The sequence below is a fragment of the Mustela putorius genome, unplaced genomic scaffold (assembly GCF_011764305.1).
Source record: "Mustela putorius furo isolate JIRA1106 unplaced genomic scaffold, ASM1176430v1.1 tig00003834_pilon_pilon_pilon, whole genome shotgun sequence".
Taxonomy (NCBI): Eukaryota; Metazoa; Chordata; class Mammalia; order Carnivora; family Mustelidae; genus Mustela; species Mustela putorius.
In genome coordinates, this window is record NW_025421987.1 from 47,661,296 (window position 1) to 47,674,444 (window position 13,149).

The 13,149-nt window shown below is 36.2% G+C and overlaps 1 protein-coding gene and 1 long non-coding RNA gene across 9 annotated transcripts in view; one reads left to right on the forward strand and one right to left on the reverse strand.

Annotated features, from left to right (window-relative positions):
- The window catches only part of PLS1 (plastin 1), a 116,564-nt gene extending 104,043 nt beyond the window's left edge, over positions 1-12,521 (forward strand). For all 7 annotated transcript variants that reach the window (XM_045088478.1, XM_045088474.1, XM_045088473.1 and 4 more), the window contains 2 exons: positions 10,345-10,469; positions 10,736-12,521. In XM_045088478.1, coding sequence (XP_044944413.1) covers positions 10,345-10,469; positions 10,736-10,871 — 261 coding nt within the window. In that variant the 3' untranslated portion in view covers positions 10,872-12,521. The remainder of the gene's footprint in view (positions 1-10,344; positions 10,470-10,735) is intronic.
- LOC123394391 overlaps positions 1-13,149 on the reverse strand; it is a 30,125-nt gene that overhangs the window by 13,978 nt on the left and 2,998 nt on the right. For both annotated transcript variants that reach the window (XR_006609107.1, XR_006609108.1), the window contains exon 2: positions 9,343-9,463. This is a non-coding gene — a long non-coding RNA (uncharacterized LOC123394391). The remainder of the gene's footprint in view (positions 1-9,342; positions 9,464-13,149) is intronic.

Consider the following 13,149-nt stretch of genomic DNA (forward strand, 5'->3'; position numbering starts at 1 on the left):
ACATCACTGTGTTTCTGCTTCTATTAAAAAAAAAAAAAAGATTTATTTACTTATTTGAGAGAGAGAGAGAGACCACAAGCAGAGGGATAGGGAGAAGCACGATCCCCACTGAGTAGAGAGCCCAATGCAGGACTCAATCCCAGGACTCTGGGATCATGACCTGAGCTGAAGGCAGCCACTTAATTGACTGAGTCACTCAGGCGTCCCTCCACTTCTGCTTTCAATAATGACACAAAAACAATGGCATGGAATGTTCTAATAGTAATGTGTCTCCAATTAAGAGAAAGGGATGGTATAATTCATTTTCTTGAAAATCAAAAAGCCAAACTCTAGGCTAATTGTCTTTGAGAGTCTCAACATTGTTTTTCTTTAAGTAATTTCTTTATAATAAACTTAAGGAAAGTGAAAGGAAAGATGATAAAAATGTACTTACATACTAAACTGATGGTTTTATTGTAAATCCTACTCCCTTGTCAAAAGAAGAATGTCTTACTGATAATATACAAATCAGGAGTTGGAAGATAGGCCTGTTTTCTTGGAAATAGTAAGATAAGGGATCCAGTATAGCCCTTGAAACTTAAATCTTTCATTCAACTCAGTAAAAGTTTTTCCCAAGGTAAGTCATAAGGGAATAGGTGAAAACATCATTCTTTCCTACATCTAGGTGAAGAAATATTTAAAATATCACAAAAGGGCATAAATTTTTGGCTATAAGAACTGCGGACCTTATATATAACATGGTGATTTCAGTTAACATTATATAATTAAAATTTGCTAGAATAGAACTTAAATGCTTATACACACACACACACACACACACACACACACACATATATGTGTGTATATATATATGTAGGTGATGGATGTGTTAATTAGATGAGAGTAATTCTTTCACAACATATATCACATATTCAAGATGTACACTGTAAATGTCTTACAGTTTAATTTGTCAATTATAATTCAATAAAGATGAAAAAACAAATGAACAAAATAATTTTCCTAAATCTTAAAAAGAACCCCACAAATATGTAAATAAGTAATCAGACTGTAGCACAATTAAGCCACTTGTATGTTTTTGAATCGTCATAGAAAATTGAAAAGTACATAGAAATTTTAAATTTCTAATAGAATGGCATGAATTGTGTTCTTTTTTTTTTAAGATTTTATTTGTTTATTTGACAAAGATCACAAGCAGGCAGAGCAGCAGGTAGAGAGAGAGGGGGAAGCAGGGTCCCCACTGAGCAGAGAGCCCAATGCGGGGCTCAATCCCAGGACCCTGAGATCATGACCTGAGCCGAAGGCAGAGGCCTAACCCACTGAGCCGCCCAGTTGCCCCAAGAATGCTGTGTTTTTTTTGTTTTTTGTTTTTTTTAGAAAGAATAACAGTGTACATTAGAGGCATTTAGGAAGCTTATTAAAGATGTAGACTTCTGGGGCGCCTGGGTGGCTCAGTGGTTTAAGCCACTGCCTTCGGCTCAGGTCACGATCTCAGGGTCCTGGGATCGGGTCCCGCATCGGGCTCTCTGCTCAGCAGGGAGCCTGCTTCCCTCTCTCTCTCTCTGCCTGCCCCACATCTACTTGTGATTTCTCTCTGTCAAATAAATAAATAAAATCTTTAAAAAAATTAAAAAAAAAAAAAAAAGATGTAGACTTCTGGTACTGGTCAAGATGGCAGAGAAGTAGCAGGCTAAGACTCCAGGTAGCAGAAGATCAGCTAGATAGCTTATCAATTCATTGCGAACACCTACAAATCCAACAGAAGACCAAAGACAAGAAGAGCAACAATTCTAGAAACAGAAAATCGATCACTTTCTGAAAGGTAGGATGGTGGAGAAGTGAATCCAAAGCAATGGGAAGATAGACTGTGGGGGGAGGGGTCAGCTTCTGGCAAGCGGCCAAGCAACAGACCAAAATATTGGAACTTTTAGAAGTCTGCTCCACTGAAGGACATAGCTCCAGAGGCTAAACCGGAGTGAAGCCCACACGGGGTCAGCATGGCCCCAGGTCCCACATGGTCACAGAAGGATCGGGGGTGTCTGAGTGTCACAGAGCTCGCAGGTATTAGAGCAGGGAAGTCGGCTACAGAGACAGAGCCAAGGAGTGAGCTCTCAGCTCGGGGTTACCTTGACCCAGGCACCAGCTGGGTGAGCTCGGAGCGTGGCCAGAGGCCAGGGGGACGGGAATGATTGAGCGCTTTTCTCTGAGGGCACACTGAGGAGTGGGGCCCCAAGCTCTGGGCTCTTTCGGGCTGGAGACTGGGAGGCCACCTTTTTCATTCCTGTCCTCCGGAACTCTCCAGAAAGCGTTCAGGGAACAAAAGCTCCTGAAAGCGAACCTGAGTGGATTACTTAGCCTGGCCCCTGGTAAGGGCGGTGCAATTCCGCGTGGGGCAAAGACACTTGAGAATCTCTACCACAGGCCCCTCCCCCAGAAGATCAATAAGAAATCCAGCCAGTGGATTTCTGGCTGGAAAGTTCACTTACCAAGGAGAACAGTGGAATTCCAGAGGAGAAAGCAAAGCATGGAATTCATGGCTTTCTCCCCATGATTCTTTGTTCTTGCAGTTAATTTTAAAATTTTTTAATTTAATTTTTTTTCTTCTAATTTTTTTTAACTTTTATCCTCTCATCTTTTAACGTTTTTAAACTAGTTTATCCTAATACCTTTCATTAAAAAAAAGTAAGAATAATCTTTTTTGAACCTTCATTATTTTAAAATATTATAATAATCTTTTTTGAACCTTCATTATATTATTATTATATAGTCATATTTTATCCTTCATTGTATCTAACTTTATACCCTAAATCTAGCTCTGGGGTTGTTCTACTCTTCAGCCCAAGCAAAATCTGACCCCTTTTTTTGATTCTCCCAACCAACTTACTTTATCAACTCCTTTTTAGGAAATTAAAAAAAAATTTTTTTTTCATCTTTATAGGCATATTCCATCTCTTCATTGTGTTTACTCTTATTTATGTTTTTCATTCTTTAAGATTTGGGGAGGCAGTTTCTTCTAAGAGACCAAAATACTCCCAAAATTAAGTGGGCGACCCTGTTCTAGTCACCAATCTAATACATATATTTTTTATTTTTTAATACATTTTTTTTTTCCTGAACTTCTTTTTATACCCTTTCTACCCCACCCCTGCATGATTTGGGGACTCTTCTGATTTGGTTAAAGCGCATTTTCCTGGGGTCTTTGCCACCCTTTCAGTATTTTATTTGCTCCTTCATATATTCTTATCTGGACAAAATGACAAGGTGGAAAAACTCACCACAAAAAAAAGAACGAGAGGCAATACTGAAGGCTAGGGACCTAATCAATACGGACATTGGTAATACGTCAGATCTAGAGTTCAGAATGATGATTCTCAAGGTTCTAGCTGGGCTCAAAAAAGGTATGGACGATATTAGTGAAACCCTCTCTGGAGAGATAAAAGCCCTTCCTGGAGAAATAAAAGAACTAAAATCTAACCAAGTTGAAATAAAAAAAGCTATTAATGAGGTGCATTAAAAAATGGAGGCTCTTACTGCTAGAATAAATGAGGCAGAAAAAATAATTAGTGATCTAGAAGACCAAATGACAGAGAATAAAGAAGCTGAGCAAAAGAGAGACAGACAAATACTAGACCACGAGGGGAGAATTCGAGAGATAAGTGACACCATAAGACAAAACAACATTAGAATAATTGGGATTTCAGAAGAAGAAGAAATAGGGGAGCAGAAGGTATATTGGAGAGAATTATTGTAGAGAATTTCCCTATCATGTCAAAGGGAACAAGCATCAAAATCCAGGAGGTGCAGAGAACCCCCCTCAAAATCAGTAAGAATAGTAACCTAATAGTAAAATTTACAAGTCTTAGCAACAAAAAGAAAATCCTGAAAAGTCTGTAACATACAATGGTAAAAATATTAGATTGGCAGCGGACTTATCCACAGAGACCTGGCAGGCCAGAAAGAACTGTCATGATATATTCAGAGCACTAAACGAGAATAACATGCAGCCAAGAATACTGTATCCAGCTAGGCTGTCATTGTAAATAGAAAGAGAGATAAAAAGCTTCCAGGACAAACAAAAACTGAAAGAACTTGCAAATACCAAACCAGCTCTATAGGAAATATCGAAAGGGGTCCTCTAAGCAAAAAGAGACCCTTAAAGTAGTAGATCAGAAAGGAGCAGATAATATACAGTAATAGTCACCTTACAGGCAATACAATGGCACTAAACTCATATCTCTCAATAGTTACCCTGAATGTTAATGGGCTAAATGCTCCAATCAAAAGACACGAGTATCAAAATGGATAAAAAAAGCAAAACCCATCAATATGCTGCCTACAAGAAAATCATTTTAGACCTGAAGACACCTCCACATTTAAAGTGAGGAGGTGGAAAACAATTTACCATGCTAATGGACATCAGAAGAAGGCTGGGGTGGCAATCCTTAGATCAGTTAGATTTTAAGCCAAAGATTATAATAAGAGATGAGGAAGGACACTATATCATACTCAAAGGGGCTGTCCAACAAGAAGATCTAACAATTTTAAAGATCTATGCCCCTAACATGGGAGCAGCCAACTATATAAACCAATTAATAACAAAATCAAAGAAACACATCAACAATAATACAATAATAGGGGACTTTAACACTCCCCTCACTGAAATGGACAGATCATCCAAGCAAAAGATCAACAAGGAAATAAAGACCTTAAATGACACACTGGACCAGATGGACATCACAGATATATTCAGAACATTTCATCCCAAAGCAACAGAATACACATTCTTCTCTAGTGCATTGGAACATTCTCCAGAAGACATCACATCCTGGGTCACAAATCAGGTCTCAACCAGTATCAAAAGATTGGGATCATTCCCTGCATATTTTCAGACCATAGTGCTCTGAAGCTAGAACTCAATCACAAGAGGAAATTTGGAAAGAACCCAAATACATGGAGACTAAACAGCATCCTTCTAAAGAATGAATGGGTCAACCAAGAAATTAAAGGAGAATTGAAAAAATTCATGGAAACAAATGATAATGAGAACACAATGGTTCAAAATCTGTGGGACACAGCAAAGACAGTCAGTCCTGAGAGGAAAATATATAGCAGTACAAGCCTTTCTCAAGAAACAAGAAAGGTCTCAAATACACAACCCTATACCTAAAGGAGCTAGAGAAAGAACAACAAAGAAAGCCTAAACCCAGCAGGAGAAGAGAAATAATAAAGATCAGAGCAGAAATCAGTGCAGTAGAAACCAAAAAAACAAAAGAACAAATCAACGAAACTAGGAGCTGGTTCTTTGGAAGAATTAATAAAATTGATAAATTCCTGGCCAGACTTATCAAAAAGAAAAGAGAAAGAACCCAAATAAATAAAATCATAAATGGAAGAGGAGAGATTACAACCAACACCTAAGAAATACAATTATAAGAACATATTATGAACAACTCTGTGCCAACAAATTTGACAGTCTGGAAGAAATGGATGCATTCCTAGAGACATATAAACTACCACAACTGAACCAGGAAGAAATAGAAAACCTGAAGAGACCTATAACCAGGGAGGAGATTGAAACAGTCATCAAAAATCTCCAAACAAACAAAAGCTCAGGGCCAGACAGCTTCCCAGGGGAATTCTACCAAACATTTAAAGAAGACTTAATACCTATTCTCCTGAAACTTCCAAAAAATAGAAATGGAAGGAAAACTTCCAAACTCATTTTATGAGGCCAGCATCACCTCGATCCCAAAACCAGACAAGGATCCCATCAAATAAGATAATTATAGACCAATATCCTTGATGAACACAGATGCGAATATTCTCACCAAAATACTAGCCAATAGAATCCAATAGTACATTAACAAGATTATTCACCACAACCAAGTGGGATTTATTCCAGGGCTGCAAGGTTGGTTCAACATCTGCAAATCAATCAATGTGATACAACAGATTAATAAAAAAAAAGAACAAGAACCATATGATACTCTCAATAGATGCTGAAAAGGCATTTGACAAAGTACAGCATCCCTTCCTGATAAAAACTCTTCAAAGTTTAGGGACAGAGGGCACATACCTCAATATTATTAAAGCCATCTATGAAAAACCCACTGAAAATATCATTCTCAATGGAGAAAAACTGAAAGCTTTTCCACTAAGGTCAGGAACACAGCAGGGATGTCCATTATCACCACTGCTATTCAACATAGTACTAGAAGTCCTAGCCTCAGGAATCAGACAACAAAAAGAAATTAAAGGCTTCCAAATCAGCAAAGAAGTAGCCAAACTATCACTCTTTGTAGATGATATGATACGATATGTGGAAAATCCAAAAGACTCCACTCTAAAACTGCTAGAACTTGTACAGGAATTCAGTAAAGTGTCAGGATATCAAATCAATGCACAGAAATCAGTTGCATTTCTCTACACCAACAAGACAGAAGAAAGAGAAATTGAGGACTCAATCCCATTTACAGTTGCACCCAAAACCATAAGATACCTAGGAATAAACCTAACCAAAGAGGCAAAGAATCTACACTCAGAAAGCTATAAAGTACTCATGAAAGAAATTGAGGAAGACACAAGGAAATGGAAAAATGTTCTATGCTCCTGGATTGGAAGAATAAATATTGTGGAAATGTCCATGCTACCTAAAGCAATCTACACATTTAATGCAATCCCTATCAAAATCCCATTTATTTTTTTTTTCAAAGAAATGTAACAAATAATCCTACAATTTATATGGAACCAGAAAAGACCTCGAATAGCCAAAGGAATATTGAAAAAGAAAGCCAAAGTTAGTGGCATCACAATTCCGGACTTTAAGCTCTATTACAAAGCTGTCATCATCAAGACAGTATAGTACTGGCACAAAAACAGACATATAGATCAATGGAACAGAATAGAAAGCCCAGAAATAGACCCTCAACTCTATGGTCAACTAATCTTTGACAAAGCAGGAAAGAAAGTCTAATGGAAAAAAGAAAGTCTCTTCAACAAATGGTATTGGGAAAGTTGGACAGCCACATGCAGAAAAATGAAATTGGACCATTTCCTTACACCACACACGAAAATAGACTCCAAATGGATGAAGGACTTCAATGTGAGAAAGGAATCCATCAAAATCCTTGAGGAAAACACAGGCAACAACCTCTTTAACCTCAGCCACAGCAACTTCTTCCTGGGAACATCGCCAAAGGTAAGGAAAGCAAGGGCAAAAATGAACTATTGGGATTTCATCAAGATCAAAAGCTTTTGCACAGCAAAGGAAACAGTTAACCAAACCAAAAGATAACTGACAGAATGGGAGAAGATATTTGCAAATGACATATCCGATAAAGGGCTAGTATCCAAAATCTATAAAGAGCTTAGCAAACTCAACACCCAAAGAACAAATAACCCAATCAAGAAATGGGCAAAGAAGACATCCAGATGGCCAATAGACACATCAAAAAGTGCTCCACATCACTCGGCATCAGAGAAATACAAATCAAAACCACAATGAGATATCACCTCACACCAGTCAGAATGGCTAAAATTAACAAGTCAGGAAATGACAGATGCTGGCGAAGATGTGGAGAATGGGGAACCCTCCTACACTGTTGGTGGGAATGCAAGCTGGTGCAACCACTCTGGAAAACAGCACAGAGGTCCCTCAAAAAGTTGAAAATTGAGCTACCCTCTGACCCAGCAATTGCACTACTGGGTATTTACCCTATAGAAACAAACGTAGTGATCCGGAGGGGCATGTGCACCCGAATGTTTATAACAGCAATGTCCACAATAGCCAAACTATGGAAAGAACCTAGATGTCCATCAACAGATGAATGGATAAAGAAGAGGTGGTATGTATGTATGTATGTATATATATATATATATATATATATATACATATATATATAATGCAATACTATGCAGCCATCAAAAGAAATGAAATCTTGCCATTTGTGATGACGTGGATGGAACTAGAGGGTATTATGCTTAGCGAAATAAGTCAATCAGAGAAAGACAACTATCATATAATCTCCCTAATATGAGGAAGTGGAGATGCAATGTGGGGGGTTTGGGGGGTAGGAAAAGAATAAATGAAACAAGATGGGATCGGGAGGGAGACAAACCATAAGTGACTCTTAATCTCATAAAACAAACTGAGGGTTGCTGGGGGGAGGTGTGTCGAGAGAGGGTGGTGGGGTTATGGATATTGGGGAGGGTATGTGCTATGGTGAGTGCTGTGAAGTGTGTAAACCTGGTGATTGATAGACCTGTACCCGTGGGGATAAAAATACATTCTATATTTATCAAGAAATAAAAAAATAAAAAAAGATGTATGTTTTTAGCCCTGTCCACAGATATCCTGACTTATTAATTTATAGGGATGAATTTATGCTTTTAACAAACATGTCAGATGATTTTCATGTAGGTGATCTACAGACTATACATTGAGAAAACAAATACCAGAATTTTTCAGAAATAAGGAAAATGCCCCCCCAAAACTAGATCCAGATTAACATCATCAGGAAGACTTATGGATCCTAGTTATTTTTACTCCTCTATTTATACTTCTCCTCAAAAATCTGTTTCATAAAATGAACATTTCTAAAAGTAAAGAATATACATTTTTGGACAGTTAATAAATGTAGTGGCTTACAGATCATGGCCCAAAAAGGTGGACTATTAATGTTCTTCACATGGCTTCAAACTGTTTTTTTCAAAATTTTATTAATTTGGCTAGGAACTGTAGTAGATGCTTTCCCTTATACTGATATTCCCAAGAATCCTGTGACATTCTCATGGTAGTGCTTAGGAAAGGGTGCTTGCTTTTGGCTTCATGTAACAGAAACCCAATTTAAAGTCGTTTAAACTAAAATGAAAGGTACAAGATGGCAGAAATCAGAAGTAGGTTAGATTTCAGGGTTGGTTGAACCAGTAATTGAAGAATGTCATTCAGGACTGAGGTTTTTGGTTTTTTTTTATCCATCTCTGCTTTGCCGTTTACAGTGTCAACTGCACCCTATAGCTGGTTTTCCTTTTAGGATAGCTGCTGGGTGGGACAAAGGTTTCATCCTCTCATTCAGATACAGGAGAATGGTTGCTGGTTTTCCATAGCTCTCCCAGAAATATAACAAGAACCTCATATTAAATTAAATTGGGCCCAGATTAAATCACTGTTGTAATCAGATGGGATTACTCTGTTTGGTTCAGACTAGTGTTTTTGTTCATTGAAGGAGTCTTTTTAGAGGTTTTCTTCTTAAAAACTCCACCTCTGAAATTTTAATACCATGGATATTACTGTATGTTTATGCACTGTAGGCTTTATACATAAAAAAGCATAAGTTCATCACTTACCCCTAGAAATTCATGGCCTAGACTAATTCAGGATCACCCCTGGAGCTGTCGATGGGGTCAGCTTTTCCTGTAGCACATGCCTATGTGAGGGAGATGTGGATACAGAGCGAAGATGTGAATTCTGTTAGGATGAAGAAAGTATTAAGGAAAGATTAGATCCTGGGTACGCAAGTAGTAGTGGCCACTATCTAAGCTGAGAGACAGAACAAATGATTTTTTTTTCCAAGTATTGGTAAGTGGTAAAACAGTTCAGACCAGGATTTCTGGCTTTAACTGCAGTGCTCTGTCCACTAGAATTTGGTTGTTCATTTTTAGATCAGCTTGGAGGTGACTTCAAAAGTGGAGAGAATCTTGGGCATTATAGTCAGTTATGAGTTCATTTACTGGTTTTGTACTTACTGGTTGTGTGAACAAGTCACTTGAGCTCTATGAACTTCATGTTCTTCCTCTTTGAAAGAGAGATTATAATTTCTTTATTATGAGGTTGTTAGGAGACTTAAGGTGGACATATAACGCAACAAGAATAATGACTTAAATATTAATTTAAGGCATTATTCTTTAATGCCTTAAATGTTAGTTCCTTTCCAGTAATATCTTCATTTATCATCCTAAAACATTTTAAGTGAAGGCTTAGGAGTCCATGGTCTAAGAAATATATTACTAGAATTTAGAAAACTATTAATTAAAAGTTCATCTCCTAATCCCTTTCAAAAGTTATGTTTTACAGAATGCTTATTGCAGTTAGCATACTTTAGGAATTGTCACATCTGCAAACCCTGTTTGGGTATGGTGACAACTCTGCACTGTAAGCTCTGTAAAGATTGAAGGAAAAGCTTATTTTAAATGGTTTGTATTGTGTGCTGGTTGCAGAAAAGCTGAATGTTCAGTACCAAGAAAGCTTATAAGCTGCTTTCAGGTATATGGTGATGACCCAATTTGCCATTTATGAAAATTAAAAGTACGATATTTATTAATAATGTTCCTCCATTCTTTATTTTCTAGGACAAATCTATTAGCACCAGTTTACCTGTCCTAGACTTAATAGATGCCATTGCACCAAATGCAGTTCGTCAAGAAATGATCAAGAGAGAAAACTTAACTGAGGAAGACAAGTTGAACAATGCTAAGTAAGCTTTTTGTGGTTTATATTAGAACACAGTGGCTCTTTAATTTTGTAAGACCTTACAGGTAATGTTACCATGTTTTTAACATTTTAAGATACAACTTATACAGGGGGGAGGGGAAAAATACAATTTATATGGGGACTATGATTTAAAGACTTTCAAACTTAACTTTCTTGTAAAGCTAATCTAATCAAAATATTTCATTCTTAACATATATTAAGTGAAAACACAGCAGATAACTGATAAAATATTTTTCTTGTCTTTTCAAGATATGCCATTTCAGTTGCTCGAAAGATCGGTGCCCGGATATATGCCTTACCTGATGACCTTGTAGAAGTGAAACCAAAGATGGTTATGACTGTGTTTGCATGCTTAATGGGAAAAGGACTGAACAGAATAAAATAATCAAATATTTAATATTATTTTCTGCCACATTAAACACACTGAATGTCTCACAGTTTACAGAATTCTGAAATGTAGTGGGTTTTTGATTATTTGTATGCTTAACTAGTTGTATAATTCATTAATGAATGCAATATCTTGTTCATACTAGTCAGAATCTGTCAACATTTTTGGATATGCAGTTAATTTACCAGTCAATACCAATAATAACATGCTCATTATTAAGCTGATATTTCATAATTAAATTATTTTCATTTTCTGAAAGTCTTATTAAAACAAGACTAATTCATCTTTTTCATGGTTCAAAAAAGATCAATGTAAACATTTTTTTGCATGTCCTGCGGTGCTTTGATTTATGTGTGTGTATAGTGTTAATTTTGATTATAAATGTATTCAAAGTCATTATCCAGGTTCTTTTATTTTTTCCTCCAACTATGTGAACTTTACTTTTCTGTAAATTTCTATATTGTCTCAAGTTTTTAAGTGATAAGTATTGTTCACTAACATTAAACCATTTCATATATGAGAACTAAAAGTCTTGAATAAACACCAAAATACATTCTCTTATATAAGTAGCAGGAGCTTTTTACTTAAAACTTAATTTTAACTGTACTTATATTTTATGTATGCTAGTTTGTAATACAGCTTTAACTATGACATGCAGCATATATGTTGGTAGACTGTTATTAGAGAAATGTGTGTGTGTGTATATATATATATTTTTTTGCATCTGAATTACCCAGGTTTTCTTAAATGGTATGTATAACTGGTCAGTCAGGCAACCATTAAGTGTTTATTGTGGTCCCACTACATGTGTAACGACTTTTCAGTTTGTAGATATTTGGTACATGAAGATTTATTTTAGAAAATATTCATTTTGGATGTGCCTATAGTTATTTTTCAACTGACTTCTTCCACATAATTATAACAAAGCATTGACTACAGCATCTCAAGACACGTTGACACTATACTGTTAGTTTCATATTACACATGTTAATTCTGATCTATACTGAAGCTCTAATTTAGAATATGCCCACTGAATATCTTTAGCAGAAAATAACACAAAGCTAATACTCAACATAGAATATTTTCATATGTTTTTTCGACAGCCTCCTACAAATTGGCAGTGTTTGGTTAATGCCTGTGTAACTTGAGAGTAGCTAACCTTCAGACCTATTTTTGTGTGAATTTCTATCTGTAGACAGATTCTGCTGCTAAAAAATGAATTCAGAAATCTGTTTCCTCCATCTTCCACTGTGAGTGAGAGTGAGCAATACCGCTATGCAACAAAAATGCTGTCACATTATCTCCATGTGAATGAGTAGTTTAAACTCCCCTTCTACCATTGATTAAAACAGGTTGGTAAGAGCGAGACTACTCATGTGTTTTGAATTTTTTAAATGAAATCATCAATAGGTGGAACTTCGAAGTATATTCTTCTACAAAAGTGATTTCCTTTCCTTTTATATTTTGATGATTGTTTTCTTATATGAAAATTAAGATGTTTTTGCTCTACAGTGATTAAGTAATGTTTCCCCTTTTGATTTTTTTTCACCATTATACTTACTAAGTTATCCAATTTACATGAAATTTGGCACTTGAGGGTGTTCTTTTTCTCACAAAAATATATTTAATAAAAACTCTATGTATGTACAAATGTGTCAGTGTTCATTTCATTTAAAGGATATACAGACTTGAAAATTAATCTGTCATAAGTTTATTTCCAGAAAAAATAATTTTGTTCCAATTAGTAAAACAAAAAAATTAGATTTGGGGGGGGGAGTGAAGGTGGTTCTATGGTTCTTTAACATGAAGAATTTTACTAAAGACCAACTGCATTATTACTACGATTTAGTTTGTGCTGAAATAATTTGAGGGAATCTGCTGATTAACATAAATTTGTTGTGATTCAGGTATGATACTAGAAATATGGGGATTCAGTTGAGAAAAATATAGACAGAGTTCTCTGACTTCATGAATGTTATATCCTAATAGAGAGAGATAATGAACAAATAGGAATTTTAGACAGTGATAAAATGCAGCAGGGGAAATAACATGGTAATGTAATAGAACTGACTTAGGAATTGGGGTGAAGATTTTAGTTTGGGTGGTCAGGAATGGTCTCTCTAAGGATGAGATATTTAGACTGAAATATGAATGATGAGATAGGTGATAAACATTCAGCAGAGGGAACAAAGTCTCTGAAGCAGGAATGATCTCACATACATTCCAGTAAAAGAAACAGGCAAATGTGGCCCAAGAGTAGTGAGAGAGAGACATA